The 17,961-nt window shown below is 43.2% G+C and overlaps 1 protein-coding gene across 1 annotated transcript in view; it reads left to right on the top strand.

Moving 5' to 3' along the window:
- The window catches only part of LOC144587767 (uncharacterized), a 570,285-nt gene extending 553,114 nt beyond the window's left edge, over positions 1-17,171 (top strand). The window contains exons 6-9 of the mRNA XM_078389015.1: positions 2,594-2,812; positions 5,934-6,067; positions 7,800-8,103; positions 13,087-17,171. Of these exons, the coding sequence (XP_078245141.1) occupies positions 2,594-2,754 (161 nt within the window). The 3' untranslated portion in view covers positions 2,755-2,812; positions 5,934-6,067; positions 7,800-8,103; positions 13,087-17,171. The remainder of the gene's footprint in view (positions 1-2,593; positions 2,813-5,933; positions 6,068-7,799; positions 8,104-13,086) is intronic.
- Positions 17,172-17,961: the final 790 nt, after the last annotated feature.

Raw genomic sequence — 17,961 nt, 5'->3', positions numbered from 1 at the left:
GTTCATTTCTAAACAGCGTTAGCCATCCTTGCTGCGTTTGGGGGCCCGCACATGTCTGCCCCAAGTTCTTGCCCAGCCAAGACCACCGAGACCATTATTCTTGCTCTCCGCGCTTGGTCTTAAAGATCAGCACAGGAACCAGCGCCACCACCCTTTCTAGTTAAATGTCTCAGAGTGATACCCCATCTCGTGGAAGTAAGTTCCACCGAAAGCAGCGGCGGGGCTTGGCAACAAACGCATCCACACCACATCGTTCTAGCGGGTTGAGACCGCGGCTAAGGTTCCATCCTATAGGATCCTGGGCTTCGTAGTTGGGCAAGAGGATCAGAAATGTAACCGAAAGAGCCCCAGTGAACTCCCCGGAGACCTAACAAGTACAGTGTATCCAGCCGCTATCAGTTGATGTCTGGATGCAGGAATTGTCTGAAAGGCGGCAGGAGGCCGTGTGTGTGTGTGGGGGGGGGGGAGGGCCCTCATCCATGGCTTTGAAAGGGCGCACCTTCCTCCTGAAAGTCCCAGGTGCCCGCTGCCAAACCACTTTAAAAGGTAACCAGCTCTTTCAACGTCCAAACAGGATGAGGCCCCAGAACTTTGGCCAAGATTTGGAGAGCAAGGCGTGGTGGGGGGGTACAACAGTGAACTGTTGGCTGAACTGAATCAGCGCCCCCCCCCGCCCAGCCATATGTGTGCCTGAAAGGACGGAAAATGGTGAGGGGGGGCATCTCTAGGAAAATGCCCAAAGGGGTCCCTCCGGACCGCCTCGTCCGCCTGCCCGCCCCCAGCCCTCCACTCCTATCTTCCTCACGCCGTCCTGGACACCCGAGCTGCCCATTCGCGAACCTGGAGGTGCCAAATCACGTTACGGTCGGCGTCTGAAGGCCGCTTCGGGTCCGTTGACAGCTGACTTCTCTCCATCGATTATGTGCCAGGGCGCGTCATCCACGCGGCTCCACGGCCCCGGAGCCGCCCGTTGCAGCCACGAGGCCGCCCGGCCCAACTTCTTGCAGGCCGTGGAAAACTGATCGCTCAGACGTTAATGCGGAGCGACACCCCAGAGCCGGTCGCGGACGGGTGCGGGGCTCCGCTGGCTTCCCGCCTTGCCTGGCCAAGGCGACCGCCTTGAAGCAAGAGGTCAAAGGCGTTGCAGCCCCCGGAAAAGGCCACGTCTGTTTCCTTGGGAGGGGGGGAAGGGGGGGAAGCCAAGCCGTGGGAAGCCCAATCGACCCGGTTAAGACGGTTGTAGCCCTGCTGGGGTCGGGGGAGGAAAGAAGGTAGCCATAAACTAAGAAAAAGTGCCCGCCCTCAAGTCTATTCTGACTCATGGCGACCCTTTCAAGAGTTTTCTAGGTACAGAGAAGACACATAAGTGGGTTCCCATTCCCTTCTTCTGGGGGTGCACCTTGCAGTTTGCCCGAGGCCTCACGGACTGGCCCCGTTCTCAGGCGGCACAGTAAATCTGAATTATTTCATAAGAGAACTTTCCCAATTATTCCCAATGGGAAAACTCCCTGTGAAAGTGGTTCCCGGCCCCTCCACTGATGTTCCTCATGAGCAGCTGCAAGTGCCTGAACACGGGTGGGGGCCCCGGTCGCGTCCAAGCGGCCTCCCCTTCTCTTAGGCCGCCTTTTGAATACCGCGTTTTCCTAGACTACGGCCCGAACTCCTTGTTGATTTTGCTGCAACAAACTCCGAAAGGTAACCCTTATATGGGCAGTTGTCGGTGGGTGATCTGTGAAAACCATCTCCCCTGGCTTGTCTTGGCTGTCTGTAACACAGAGTCAGACAAATACCCAAACGTAGGCTTCTCCACCGTTTTCTGCTTCCTAGACCAAGCACAGGAGGTCTGATTGCTCTACTTTTGCATTTCGGACCTGGATCAAAGGCTTAGCTTACTGGGTTCGTCCCCACGTAAGTGGAGCATTTGTGCAGAGATCTATCAGTTTGACTGCCACCCGATCACAGTTCACTTGGGCCCGCGAGGAAGAGGAGCAGGGGAAGGAGAGACAGCATCTCAATCCCGTGCATATCTACCAGGAAGTTGGCTCATTGTTATTCAATTGCAACGATATAATTATGCTGTATTACGCTGGGAGGAATGTACATAGGATTTGGTCCCTTCAATCCAGTTTCACTTTGCTTTGGAGGATGTTTCACGGTTTGAGACCTACCTCTAACTCAAAGGATTTATTGCAAGAGTGAAAAAAATCTAATAGAATTTGTTTCATGGTGCCTTTATCTTTCCATCTACTGTACGTAGATAAATATTGGCTATGAACGTATGACTATGACAAGAATAGTACACGTGCATTTTTCAGATTTAGCGCACGTTATTATGTCTTGTTCATGCACTGACGTGCATTCAGGACTTTATTAAGCATCTCACCTTTACCAATGAATCCAGAAGCGCGACTTTCTGGCTTCCATCATCAAAAGACTTCTTTCCAGTAAGAGAAGTCTGTAGCTTTCTGGGCAGTTTATGATTGGCTTCCTCCCTGATCCTAAATACCGAACGACAAAATCTACTTAAAATTCTGCTTTCTAAATTAGACTCGGATGAAGTTTACTTAGAAAGAATGCCATTTCCTGTGTACAGGTGAGGGCCAAGAGGCTAAAGAAGAACCCAAACCGACCTCAGCCTACAGCCGCAGGGGGCTGTGGTACTTCGGACATGTCAAGAGAAGACCGCCCCCCCCCCCGAAAAAGAGAAACGGAAAGCAGCAGGGAGAGCGGAAGACTAACCAATGGATGGAATGAGCCTAAGGAAGCCACCGCCTTGAGTCCTGCAAGACCTGAACAGGGGCTGCTAGTCATGGTAAGGCTTTTCGGAGATCCTGAACTCGTCGGCTCTCCAAAATTCGGAAATGCGGCCCTTCTCTGTTATAGCTTGCTTTCTTTAATGCCAGTCAGCCCTCGTCCAACGGGGCTGGGGAGACAGAGGGGGACGCGGTCGGACAAGGGCTGACTCGTATTAGAGCGAAATCAGATGGACTGGCTCGCCTTTCTGTTCTTGCCTCCCCGCCCTTAGACTAGCTCCAGCGGTTCTCAACCCGGGCCCTCCAGATGTTCTTGGACTACAACTCCCAGAAATCCTGGCCAGAACACCAAGTGGTGAAGGCTTCTGAGAACTTTAGTCCAAGAAGATCTGGGGACCCCAGAAGCCTGTCGCCCCTCCTGGTCTCTCCATAATGAAGGCCAAAGCACGACAATCTTCCGGGGTGGGGGGTCGGGCGCGTTAAAATGATTTTAATGCAAGTTGATGAGAAGACCAGATCTTTCTATGGGGTGAGGTTATTAATCCGGTTGAAGGAAGTGGGGATCCCTCCCCTCTCCCGAATGCTTAGATGGGGGAATGGACTCCCCCGCCAGCTTTCCTCCCCCCCCTTCTAGCCAAGGGTTTAGTATACTCGTTGTTAGTGCCTGAAAACAATGAAGGATGTCGAAAGGGGCTTTTATTGATTATTTGTCACCCTGGATTTGTCAGTTTCAATCACTTTTTCCTCTGTCGCCCCCCCCCCCTCGCGAAGTTTTACTTACGGGCACTTGAGTTTTCGAATAAAGGCAGCCATGAGGCTTGAAAGGACATGGGCTGGGGATGGGGGGGGGGAGAATGGTCCACCGACCTGGGTTGAGAAGCGGGCGGGGTGGAGGAGCAGGAGGAGGAGGAGGGGGTCCTCCCAGGACGAGAGGAGGACAGTGGCTTTAACGGCCCAAAGCGTCAGCCTTCCAGACTTGCGGCTACGACCGACCGCAATTGCTCGCTGCAAAGCCAAATATGCCCATAGAGGGTGGCCCGGGCCCGATGCTGGCGAGCAAGGACTGTGCAGGCGCGGGGAGCGGTCGCGAGTTTGCCTCCTTTCTCCAGTACGCGAGGGCCTGGCACTTCCTCCTCTCGCCTCGTTTACTCTGCGGGTCCAGCTCTTTTTTGGGATTTGGACTCTTTCTGCTTCCTTCGCTTGTGACTTTTTGTAAAGTCATTGCATACTCACCCTGTTGTGTTGTGTTGTTGTGTTGTTTCTTTCTTTCTTTCTTTCCTTCTTTTTCTTTCTTTCTTTCTTTCTTTCTTTCTTTCTTTCTTTCTTTCTTTCTTTCTTTCTTTCTTTCTTTCTTTCTTTCTTTCTTTCTTGAGTTTGGAAAGCTTTTTGTCTGGAAAACCAAGGAGAATCTGATAAACAAATATAACTTTTGCATGTGCCAAAGTTCAAAACTTTTCCAGCTGGAAAGTTAACTACTTCCCTGAGAACCCCTAAACTTGGGGTAATCCTCTGCTCTAAATGTGCTCCTCAAATCTCTCTCTCTCTCTCTCTCTCTCTCTCTCTCAAACACACACTCAGTCTCATTCACACATATACCCTGCTTTCCCGAAAATAAGACCTAACCTGAAAATAATCCCTAGGATGATTTTTCAGGATGCTCATAATATAAGCCCTACCCCAAAAATAAGCCCTAGTTAAGTGAAACCCCACCCTCCACCCTTGTGCAGCAACCAGAAGATGACAGGACTGTATTTGAATAAGTGCAGACTGTTGTACATGAAAAAAAATAAAACATCCCCTGGAAATAAACCCTACTGCATTTTTTGGAGCAAAAATTAATATAAGACCCTGTCTAATTTTGGGGGAAACACAGTACTTCTATTCTGAAGAGTTTCTTTTAAAATACTTTAATGTAAATGTTTCTGTATCAAAAACTATGGTCCTTGAGACAGATTTAACCAGGCACTGAAATAACTATATTATTTTCTTCTTTGCGCATTGTATACTTTTACACATTTTTAACATCGGCTACACACTCCCATCAGACATTTACAAGCTTATTTCTAAAAACATTTTAAGAAATTTCCTTTGGATCAAAAACCAAAATTGTCCTTCACATGAATTTAATCAATTAATTTTATTCTAGCTCTTATGGCACAATGTCTTCAGATTTTGCTCTGAAGTTGGCTTAAATCTAGTAAGTGAATGAGATTTGCAGGGCAAGGGAGGGTAAAGATGCCTTAGTTTTTATGATTTCAGACCATATATACAAATTACATACCTGAATAACTTTGCACTGTTAAGAGGCAGCAAAGGTTATACTGACACCCAATCCATCCTTGGTCTAATATATGTCTACTCATAAAGTAAGTTTCACAATGTAGTAGGATATACTGTAAGAGCTGGCTGGATAGTTCAGTGGTTTAGGTATCTGGCTGCAGATCCAGAGCTTGGGAGTTTCATTTTTCTACTGTGTCTCTTGCAAGTAGAGCCAGCCTGTGTAGCCTTGGGCAAGCTGTGCAGTCCCAAGAAAGGAATAGTAAACCATTCTTGAGTATTCAGTATCTGGAAAACTCTGAAAAAGTTTGCTGTAAGTCAAAATTTTCTTGATGGTACACCATCGTAAAATATGCATATAGTTTTGCCTGTAAATACCTGCCTCTTTTGTATATCAACGTGGTTGTCTTCCTGTCAAAGATACCTAGGCATTTGGCTTAGAATATCATGGAACCTATTTCCAAGTAAACATGCATAAGTTTGCACAGGTCACCGACTGATTTATTAACAGGGCACATGCCCCAATTCCTTAGATTCTAACTTGATTTAGTCCTAAAATAGAACAATGAAATCAACATCTTTCATCTGAACTGTTTTGTGCATTGGTTCCTGAACTCAGTCAGGTAAAACCAAATAAACATGAATGAACTCTCTTTTGAATCTCACTGCTCTGTTAATTGGTATCAGCAGACTAACTTAGCTACATCCAATTATTTGCTCCTTGTTTAGTGTAACACTGTTCTCAGAAATGATTTGCATGTTATGTGCTGTCAAGTCATTTCTGCTTTGTAATGACCCTGTGATGCATTGTCACTTTGAGCAAAAATCCATTCATTGTAACATCCAGCACAGTGAGATGGGCACCAGTCTTTTCTGTCATATATGCTATCTTCTTATTTTCAGGGGTAATGTCTTGTTCTGTACCGTGAGTAAACCCGAAACTCAAGGGCTGGGCAAGCAGAATGCTTCTCTTTCAATGCCTTGTGATGGCATCCACAATTGCAGACAATAACAACCTTAACCAGATGCATGAAGCGGTGAGTAGATCATTTCAATCAAATATACTGTGAAGGTTGTTGTATTGCACCATATTCCTAAATACATCCCTTTGATTCCCAAAGGACATTTTTTTCACCAACCACTGCCATCCTCTTCTCCACCACCTTTTTGAAAAACGGTTTCCACTTTTCTGATGAAGTCTCTTGTTGTCAAAGGCTATGACAGCTTATTGTACAGACATGAAAGGACAGCTACTGTAATTAGAGATGAGTACGAAGTAAAAAACCAATCACCAAATTCATTCCAAAATTGCTAATTCATCAGTTTGTATTTGTACAAATCAATGCCCTAACGAATACAAATTAATGATTTTTTTGTGATTTTTAAAATCCCTTTCACCCCTTGTACCCTTTACTAAATTCCTAATATAAAATAAAATAAATATATTTTTAGTGATTTTTTTTTATTCCAAGCTATAAAATGGCCCCTCAGGCACTTAGAGACACCAACATTAGAGGAACACTTCCTTTTATGCTCCCTCACAATCATGCCAAACTTGATGAAGATTGGGTTTCAGATGTCTTGAGTCATACACCCACAAAGAGCCCCCCAGGAAAGTTCCCACCAGGCAGCTAGAGACACCAAAATTACAGACAAGCTTCTACTGACTTTCCTCTACAATCTCTCCAAGTTTGGTGAAGATTGGGTTTCAGATGTCTGAGTTATACACCCACAAAGAGCCCCCCCCCCAGTAAAGTTCCCTCCAGGCACCTAGAAACAATGGCAGAGTAGCTTCTACTGGCTTTATTCCTTCCAAGTTTGGTACAGGTTGGGTTTCCCCGAGTCAGTTGATAAAGAGCACTTTCCTGGGGGGGCTGAACCACTTTGTGGGTGTATAACTTGATGTCTGAAACCCAGTCTTCACCAAACTGTGGGGCACTGAAGAGGAGAGTCAGTAGAAGCTTCTCTGTAATGTTGGTGTCTCTGGGTGTTTGGGGTGAACTTTCCTGGGGTGTGCTACTTGTGGGTGCATAACATGGACATATGAAGCCCAAACTTCACCAAACTTTTCAGGCTGGTAGAGGTATGTAAGGGGAAACTACCCAGTGAATTTGGTATCTCTAGGTACTTTAGGGGCCATCATATAGGGTTTTAAAGTAAAAAATGAATTGACAAATCAATTAGTCAATTCATCAGAAAAAAATGTACATTTGTAGTTCATGATTCGTCAACATTGACAAATCATGAATCAAAATGAATCACAATTTTTCTGATTCGTGCCCATCTCTAACTGTAATGGTTCTGAGATCTGTCAGGGAACTATGAAAGAACAGAAACACCAACAAGTTGGTTTTGGAGCTTTAATTGTAGTTCAAAGGGTTCTCCAAGCTGATTAGTATGGGGGAGGGGATAGAACTGATTGGATGCATTCCTGACCCTAAGTACCAATAAAGACAAAAGAGTATATATAATACATGATGACAAAAACATTTCTTGTGTTTAGTTGAAGGAAGGCTATTGAACTTTAAACAATAGAATACTAAGGTAATAATTCCATTGATTGCAGGGGGAAAGTGTTGCTTTCCCTCAAGGAAAAATATTTTATCATCACAGAAGAGTAAAAAAAAAAAATCAGGATTCTTCATATTTACACTGAGATCTACATCAACCTCTAGCAAAATAACTGATGTGCAATCCAGATGGGACAACTTATAATGGGACAACTCATAAAATTATGTTGTGTGTTGTGTGTATGTTTTTCGTTGGCAGATGTTCTGATGTTGGAGTTCCAATAATGGCCCATTAAGACACAAGAAGAAATGCTCCTACATAGGTGGCCAGGAGGGCAAGGGAACTGCAACAACAGGCAAGCAATGAGATAACAAATGTTTTGAATATAAATAACATATTGATGATTATAGATTCCCCGTATGTTCTAGGTGTGGAAAAATCTCCTTCTGCGAATTAAATACATAACGTTGTCTTCCGATGGAAAACAGATAGTCATGTTTGTTGTTGTTACTGAACACAGTGGAGTAGAAATATCAGAATCCACAAAACCAATACGAATAAGGTAAGTCTGAGATCTTTTGAGAGCTAAACATAATCATGTCTAGTCTTAGGCAAATCACTGTTTGGGCCCCTTTATCTATCTCTAACATTGGGATAATATTAAGTCTAGACTACACTGCAAGCTTGTTGTAGGGATTACTGAAGGAATGTATACATAACTCTCAAAACCCTTTGGAAAAGCCCTCTATCAAGCCAACTCCTTGATGAAAGGGTGGGATACAAATCAGTCAATCAATCAGTCAAATAACTATGATTTACCTTTGTGAAAATCCTTCAGTGAAGTTGGACAGCTACTGGATTTTGCTTAAGACTATATGGGTATTCCTAACAAAAATACCAATTTTCACTTAATACTCCATGGGTACCCCTGCACTGTGCCATGTTGCATCAACTTGATACTATTTTGACTTTTACGACTCTGTCCTGTGAATTCCTGGGAGTTGTAGTTTGGTGAGATCTTTACAATTCAGTGATAGAGAGCTCTAGTGCATCCCTCTAACTGCAGCAGAGAACTTTTAAGTAGCTCAGCAGAATATAAACCCCAAGAGTCCATGGGAGAGAGCGCCACGAGAGTGAAAGTATCACCAAGCTGATGCAACTAGGTAGTGCAGATGCACTTTGTGCTTTAACAGAAATGGAAACAGAAGGAACAAAAGTAATATGGCCCCACTGGAACTAACGTATTTGTTTCAGTGTGAGCTTCACACAGAGGACATGAAATAAACCTGTTACTGTGCAAGGTGCTTTGTTTGGGCCACCAAGTTGCCTCCCATGTATGGTGACCCTTATCGTTAATAGACTCAAGGCTGGGGCTTCGTTGATTGAGTGATTTCTTCCACTGTTTGCTTTTGTTGTTGCAGAAACAAACTCACGCAGCAAACGGTAAGGAAATCTGAAGTGTTAGCTGCTGACTCTGTATTAAAGGAAGCAGTTTTAAGTCTATTGAATGAAGTGTATGTTTAGAGGGTAACGAGAGGAGTAATGGTGCAGTAAGGGTTCAGTGAGAGCTGAGTATGGACCCATCAGATGAGCCTTCAGATGCAAAAAAGGGTGAGATGAAGTCCAGTCCATCCTCCATCCTTTGCAAATGCTGGTAGCCTAACTGGATTTCCCCAGGTCTAAAGGGGCTGCTAATCAGTTCCAGTTTCTGCTGTTTGGAAATACGAACTGTGTTTTGATCCAAGAAGACCATGGTGGTCTAGCTATGCAAGAGGGTGCCGGATGAAGGTAGGATGTATCACTCTCTAGGTTAGAACGATAAACGTTCTGCCTATGGGAGGAAGGAGCAGACAGAGAAGAGAGTGAGAGGAAGACCTGGAGGTAAGGTTATGTTAGTTTGGGGGCACTACTGTGAGAGCAGACAGAGTAAAATAGAAGCAATGGATCCCATCTGGTGGCCCCTGATAACTGTTCCTGAAAAAATATTAGTCTTTGAAAGGACAATGGGAGTGTTGGCTATGGAGGCAGGAAAGGTTGATGATTCAGCTCATTCTCAAAGGGACATGATTTGGAACACACATACACACCCAGTGCAAGCAGACAGGTGAAAATGATCTCCACTGAGCCATGATACCCTTGAGTCCTTCTCTTCTTAGTTTTTCAATACAGAATAATAATGGCAACCACTATAGATGAATCCCTCCACCTTTTCCCAATGCAAACAGTAACCCTACCTGTTTATCAGCAACTAACCATGAGTTTACATTACAGCAATTTGTTAGTTCAACTGCACATACAGACTCACAAAGCAAGCAGATGCACGTACACAGACATCAAATAAACAAGGAGGAAAAACAAGGGAAGAAGGGAAGGGAAGCAGAACGACACCACTCCTTAATCAACAGGAGCTGTGACTATTGGTAGCCAACTTGCTACCCTTCGGGTGCTTTAGAGAACAGCTCCCATCAGCACAAGTCATCCTGAGAGATGTTTGGGGATTGTGGACCAAGTAGCTGAAAACATTTGGAGGGCACCAAGTTGTGTAGGAAGTGCCTTGGCCTTCTGTGGATTCTGGAGCTCACTAGGAAAAGAACTGCAGAAAGGCAACCAAGAGTCCTGTAGCATCTTCAAGATTAACACGTTTTAATTGGGACAAGCTTTTGCAGACTGCAGCCCACTTCATCAGATGCAACGTGAAGATTTCAGGTGCAAGGTAGACAAGGATTTCAGATGCAAAGTGGGATCCATTCCCTAAAAGCTTTTATCAAGTAAAACATGCTAGCCTATAAGGTGCGACAGGAGCCTTTGTGGGTTTTGCAATAACAGGCAACAGACAAATGCAGCTACTCCTCTGGGAGTTTCTGGGAATTGCTTTTGCAAGGTGGATCATTCAGAAGCTTTTAGGAAGGGATAGCAGCATGGGGGAATGTCAACAGAGGGGTAATCCAAATCATCAGGAGTCTTTTCGGCAACAGCAGTAACAACACTGATCCCTACTGAGCCTTAGGAGGCCACCTGCGGTGTCGAAAATAATATTTCAACAAATGCAACCTGTCCTTTCGTAGTAGTAAAAATCAGCACTTCCCAAGCTTTCTTCCATTGCAAAACAGCTTACAATATAGGAAATGCTTGGCATTTTATTTCTTCCATTCTTGGTTAGAGCTTTCATCCAACATCTGGGAAATGTGCTCTCCTGCAACACAGGAGATGCCAATTTTGCTGGTGAAAAGTAGTCATGTTCCATTCTTTTTTGGGGGGGGGGGGGTTGTTTGCTTTTTATACTAGATAGGATCTCATTTTTGCTCATTGGATTCAGCTGTTTTGCCAGCCTCAAGGCCTTTTTTTTGTCACACTGCCTGTGTGTGGGTGGGCAGGACTGTCAGCATGTGACAACATTACCCAGCCAGGAATGAGCTGGCACTGTGGTTCTCATGTGAATCACCACCAACCCTCAGCCTGAGGATCTCCTCCGGAAGGGCACGCTCTTCGATGGACAGAGCGGCTCAGCAAGAACGTGGCAGTGAATGTCAAAAGAAAAGCATTACTGTCCCATCCGATCACTCAGGAAAACCCAGTGAGCTGAGCTGATACATTCTCATTGTACCAACGCAGATAGACAGAGAGATCTTTCTATAATACAGATGACAGATACAAGCGAAGAGGGGTAGAGCTCTAGAGACTGAAATGTGAGTAGGAAAAGCTTAACTTGATGTGTAGAAATCCCACCACAACAAACAAGCCATTCACTCATCTTTCAAATATAATGCATCATTTAAAAGAAAATCACATAAAACTTGGGGGGAAAGTCATCAAAATACCTAAGAACGTCCTTTATAAATAATGTATTCTAGTTTTGTTTTGTTTTTTAAAAAAATATTCATTACACCAAATTGATTTTTGCCATTACTTTGTGTCATGTACTGCATTGTTACATTACTTTTGTATACCTTTGTTATAAAGGTAAAAAGTAATTCATTACAAGAAATTATTGCTTTCATTGGTTAGTCTTTATCTCTGGAGGTGGTGGACTAACACTTCATATCCCATTAGAGGTGGTGGACTGGTTCCTCCGATCTTCTCTCCCTTTGCTCTAGAGCGATGGCTCCCAACTTTGGGTCCCCAGATGTTCCTAGAAAAAAAAATCTGCCAGAATTCTTCACCACTAGGTGTGCTGGCCAAGAATGGCACAGAACATGTGTTTTTAAATGATGAGCTGAGCTTTTAATATTCTCAACTCTGCATTAATTAAGTTGGCTCACATTCTCTCCATGGCCCTTTGGCCATGTGGATTGGCTCAGGAAAGATGTGGTTATAATGCTCAGGACTAGAATCGAAAGTATAGTTAGCTTATTGCAGCAGTAACTTGTCTGGAGCAAAGGGCAACAGGACCAGTTGGGAACGTTACTTTAAAAAATATTCCCAGAATTCCCAAGCCAATGTGAGCGTGTGCCCGGGGGATTCTAGGAGTTACCCCAAAAGTAACTTTTCTCAACTTCTGAAGAGGTTCCCTTTTAAACCACTCTTGCAGCATAAACACCCTGCCGGTGAATTAATGCATCAATATCTAGGTTGTTTTCCATAATGCTGATGCACTGTTCCTTTCCTTTAATAAAATAAATTTAAACTTCTCTCTTTTTTTGCCATTTTGGGGAAAGCTGGGGGCCTTCTTTATTCAATCATTTGTGAATAAAACTTATTTTTTAAATTAAATATAATCAGCAAATTGACCGATTTTCATGGATAGTATTTCAGCATAGTTCATTATCTCATTTGTTCACTCATTCTCCAAAATGCTGTTGGATGTGTCATATATTTTCATAGGAGGGCTTTGTATTAGGGTGTCAGTTTGCAGCTAAAGTACTGAGGGACAGAGGGAGAATCTGAAGAGAGGCATAATAACATGTCAGGGGGAAATAGCTTGCTCTAAACATAGTGAGGTTTGTTCATGAATAAGTGTACTTGGGGTTCCCTTGCATATTACATGAAGGGGGAACATTATCTCTGTATCTTGTCTGCTTCCCACTCTTCGCTTCACTTACAATGAAGAATTAACCACATTTATTGTCGAGACAATTAATTTTAAAAAGGAAAATTCAGAAAAGTTTTGATGTCTTGACTTTTTTTTGTGATAGTGCCATCGTGGGTGTATTTACTGGCTGGAGTTCATTTTTTTTTAAATTTGAGTTTGGCTTTGGGTAGCAAAATGGGATAAGAAAGACATGTTTTTCATCTGCCCAAAAGATCTTGAAGTGGCTGTTTTGCTGGAAAAGGACACGCCGCTCAGTTTTTCACACCAATCCCTCCCCCCTTTGAATAGGACATTCAAAAAATGTATGCCGATTCTTTTCTGGATTAAAATAGTTTTCCTGATGTTAGAAAGTTCAAAACTTTCAGGTAGTGCAGGCCATGCCTCCCCCCCCCCCCCCAAAATCAAATAAGTAATTTAAATTTTCTTTAAAAAAAAATCCTCGTCCTTGACAGGCATCTTTTCAAGGTAGGTTTTAAACATTTTTTCTTCTCTCTCCCCCCCCCCTCCTTTTTTCAGTGTGGAAGGATAAGCTTGGAGTGCCCAGTCACCCTGGTAACTGCCAGAAAAATTCTCCAGAAGTTTGAAGAGGTCAGCTCACGGGGTCAACAACTCTGGCCTCTTTCTGAGCTGGGGCAGGCCGGCCCCATCCTGCTGGCAGAGCGCTCGTCAAGGCCTAACCCTGGGAGGTGGGCCATTCCAGCTCTGATATAAATTTTTTGAGTCAGTTCACGGCCTGGGCTCTCCAGGTGGCCCCCAAAATCGATGGTAACCTCCTGACCCTGTCTAACGTCGGCATCGCATCCAACCTAAGGAAGGATTTAGGCAGGACTGACAGCTTTCCACTGAGTGTTATTGGGGACAGTGCAAACAATTTGGAAAGCAAGGAGGTAGGTATGAAGGGACCAGGGTCATTAAAAGCACATTAAAAAACAATTGCGGGACGGGAGGGGGGACCAGAGGGAGAATCCTGCTTGGCCCTTCATTTCTGCTTAGCATTCCTCGTTCAAATTTCTTGAACCTTTGCAGAAGGCTACTTCTGGTCTTATCTTCTGTTCTTGCCTTTAATATGAAAGGAAAAAAAAAGTCTGACCAGAAGGTGAGATTTTCATATGTCCTCAGCCCAAACACTCTTCTGCATGCATCTATCAGGTAGGTAAACAAAGCAGAGGGATTCCAAAGTTTAAATCCTGGTGGTTATTTTGGTTCAATGTCTAGATGTATTTCTAGAATAATTCAAAGTATATGAATGTCTGTAATGTTTGCATATCTAAATTAAAATGCATACATTGTCTCTCTTTTTTTGCAATAAATAGTGTGAAGTTGGTTAAAAATTGTTATTTACGCAAAGGCATAAATTTGGAATAAATTCGTACGTCTACAGCTTTTTTTTTTTTAAATCAGAGTCTAGTCAAAAGTAAGTACATTTAAGTCCCACTGCTCTTCTTGGGACTGACAAGTGTTTCACTTTGGCTGGATTGTGCCCAAACCAAACAGGTGTTTTTAAACAGTAAGATAAAGAAATTACCTGGTATGCACGAAATACTTTGGAAGGGAGGTGTATTGGTTTCATCAGGCTGCTGCACGTCTGCTTTCTAAAATGAAGAATTAAGCACACATTGATTCCAGGAGATTGTGGAAGAAATTTAATCTCTACAAGGCAAGGAACAATATTCACAGGGTGGTTTTATGCATGTATCTTGATAACAGGAACACGGGCACTCTGGATTCCTTGGCAAGTGGGTCAACTTTTCTGTTTCCTCATGAGCAATCAATAACCAGGTGACTCTGTGGAGCCAGAGGTTGGGAGTTCAGTTCCCCAGAATAGCCAGCCTGGGTGACCTTGGGCAAGCTGCACAGTCCCAGGATGCCCCCAGAAGAAAGGAATGGTAAACCATGTCTGAGTTTTGTCTAGAAAACCCTGAAAAGGGTTGCCATAAGTCAGAAATGACTTGATGGTACATGGTTATTATTAGTATTATGAGCAAATTCTGCAAATAGATGCAAATTCTGCAGTGGGTGTAAAATGTGGGAAGTGAAGAATAAGTCACCACACACTCTACCAAAATGAACAAGAATGCAGTGGCAAGATATTCTAACAACCAATGTCTGATTTACATAGTTTATTGGACTGTTTGTAACATTTGGGGTGAGATAGGACACCTTGAACACTGAAGGTTCTGTGTTCTGTTGCCCCTTGGCATCATCAGTTCAAGCAGCTTTCCTCAACCTGATGCCATCTAGAGATGCTCAACTCCAGCTCCTAAAACATCTCATCCAATTCTGCAACAGTCTAAAACATCTGGAGGGTATAAGGTTGGAGCACTCTCAGATCTCTGATTGCACGGCCAGCAAATTTCCTTTGCCTGGGATCTTAAACACAGAGGAGAAGATTAGAAGGAGATAGCTTCTGACCGTAGGCAGATTGTAGACCAGAGCAAGGGAGATACCACGTTCCCTGGTTTTTTGGAAGGGGCGTCTGCTTTCTTGCCCAAGTCATGAGCTTTCACCGGGTCTGACTCCATAAGGTACAGCTTCGACTCAGTTGTCCTTGAATTATCTTGGTACAGAATTTCCAAACCATTTTTCATAGCAGATGGCACAGAACTATGGATGCGACTAGTTAGTAGTGAACCTTAACCCTTCGGGATATTATTAGAACAACCCACAAACAGATTGTATTAATTCCCACTTTCTTGTTTGCACTATAACGTCAAAAGGAGAAGCTACCATCTGAAGCTTAGTTATGTCGTGCCTGCCCAAATTTATCACTCAACTTTGAGGAACTTAGAAAGCAGACGTTTGTTCTTATAAATGTTCAGAGTTGCTTTTGGGTCATGATGACACAAGTCAGAACTGGTTTTTCAAGTCCCGTTTGTTGATATGGCTTTCAGCCAAAGAGCCCCGGGAACGGGCCTGTAGTTCTGTGAGGATATATGGGAGTTCTCACAGCAAATGCTCAGACGGGGGCAGGAAAACGATGTGGCAGTTGTACCAGTTTCTAACTTGAGTTACGTATGAGTTGTAGATGATGTCTTGCCTTGTTTTCTTCCTTCTGCAAATTATTTCCAGTTAATGAGCTGGCGACGAATACTTACACCTTGTGTTGTTGCTAGAACAATCATCATCCAAGTTTGCACAGTCCTAACCGAGAAACCAGGAAGAAGATCTTGAATCCTGATGAACTCGAGAAGAGAAGCAAGGACCAAGAGCTCAACACAGTGGAGGCAGTATCTGCAGTGCCATAATCCAGCAATGCCATGAAATAAAATGCAATAAAAATCCTATTCACATAAGATTTCGCAGCTGCTGTGGAAGTATTCACGGCCAGAACATAGAACCTAGGGTTAAATCTAGTTATTACTCCCAACTAGAGTATACCTATTGAATAAATAGGAATTTCTTAGATGTTGACTTTACTTCTATTTATTCAGTTAAACCTTTACTTTCTAAAAGTGGGAGAAGCCAGATATGTGCTTCACTAAATATTATATAGAGATGGGATTTACTACAAGGTACTTTACTATCTAAGTGATACACATGTTATATCAGCAACACATCCATGAAAATAGGGGGAGGGGGAAGAGGTATTTTTCCATTCTGAGGTAAAAGTAGTGAGTGGATTATTCCTCAGCTATTCTTTTGTCTCACAATGTAGCAGAATAGTAGCGGACGCCTAGTTAAACAGGATAGTAATGGACATATGTCTTCTTTCTACGATGAATGGATTTCTCCCTTCTGTTGCAAATTGTATGTCCCGTTCAGTTCAGGAAGATGAAGGGAGTACTTTTGTTTGGAGCAGATCCAGCTGGAAAAATCAAGTGTAAGAATGTTCAGAAAGGAACCAATAACAAATGACACTGTATTAAGGAGCACTAGATCCATCCCTTTGGTAATTAATTATTGAACTGGTTAGACAAATTAACAAATTCAATAACATTTTCATAACATTCATTACTGTGAATGTTATGAAAATGTTAGATTCTTTGTTAATTTTTCTATGATTTTTCTGTGTATGTGTATTTGTGAACTTTAGGGCAAAACCTGAACAATTATGTTCGTGAAATGCCTGTTATTGAAAAGTAACTAGAAAACTAGAAAAAGTAAGCAAGGAATATCATTTCCACTCATATCATTGTTCTTCAAAGAAGCATTATAGTGCCTTTATTACAAAAAGGCAACTCACTGCAGATAATAAATGGCAACTGCAGGGAAGCAGACCAGTTCATGAGAGACCCCTAAATCTGGGGAGGCAGGATTTAATCCTTTCACTCTTAAATGCTCCATTAGTGGAAGGACTATGGAGTCTGATAAACTGTCACAATACAGAACTCCAAGTCATAGCAAAGACACATCATCAAGACATAAAATATCACAGTCCTGAAACGCCAGAAGAATAAAAATTACGGCTTAGTGTAGTAGGTGGTGAAGATCTGGAATGAAGTTCTGGGTCATTTATTAGCAAATGTTTCCTGGTTTGTCGGATTCTAAATGATTGACTGCTGTAATAGTGCATTCAGGGTGCGATTATGCATAAAGTATTTCATATGGGATGTACAATATGGAATAAAAGTTATGTAAAAATAAAGAATTGTTAAACACTCTGCAGGCTGAAGAGAGCTGTAGAAATGACCTATAATGAGCAGTCCTTTACTGATGAACTAATATAATCTGGATCGCAACATGGACAAGCAGAGTTCTGTAGGCAACTTGTCAAATGCAGGTACTCATTTTCTCTATGGGTGGGGATGCATGTGTCAGAGCTTGGAAAAGTTACTTTTTTAGATTACAATTTCCAGAATCTTCTAGAGTAGGGGAACATATGGCATTGCAGTCCAAAAAAGTTACTATTTCCAAGTTCTGGCATCTGTTTGCATGCATATATATATATATGCATACCCCCAATCACAACAGACCAAAAATACAGTACATAGCACAATGCCCAGTTTATTAAGACCTGCACAGCTGTCCACCTTCATGCATAGTGACCTGCTGGAAGTAAGCTTCTCTCAATGCCCTGGTGCTTTCTTCTGATTTCTAAGTTCCAGCTTGTGAAATGCACTTTGCCTTTGCAAAAGACCCACAGGTTGAAGAAAAGGTAACTTGTAGCTTTTGATTGCAAGCAGGAACAAGCTTGAAAAGACACCTGTCCCCTGCTATTTAAATTGCTGATGTGAAGGAGGAACCCTAAGAAAAGGGAAGGAGCAGCCAGCCTCAGCCTATCACTAGTCACATTCAGACTTCCTCTGTACTAACAACTGTGGAATCTGAAAGGCTTATGATTGCCTCACTTACCTGTCAAACAAGGAGCCCTCTCTCCACCATCATCCTGGAGCTGTGAGAGATGATGTCATTGCTCCTGCTCTGAAAAGTCCCATAGCCATGCTCTCTGAC

Source organism: Pogona vitticeps, chromosome 3 (genome assembly GCF_051106095.1).
Source record: "Pogona vitticeps strain Pit_001003342236 chromosome 3, PviZW2.1, whole genome shotgun sequence".
Lineage (NCBI taxonomy): Eukaryota > Metazoa > Chordata > Lepidosauria > Squamata > Agamidae > Pogona > Pogona vitticeps.
This window is presented reverse-complemented; position numbering and strand designations above follow the sequence as displayed.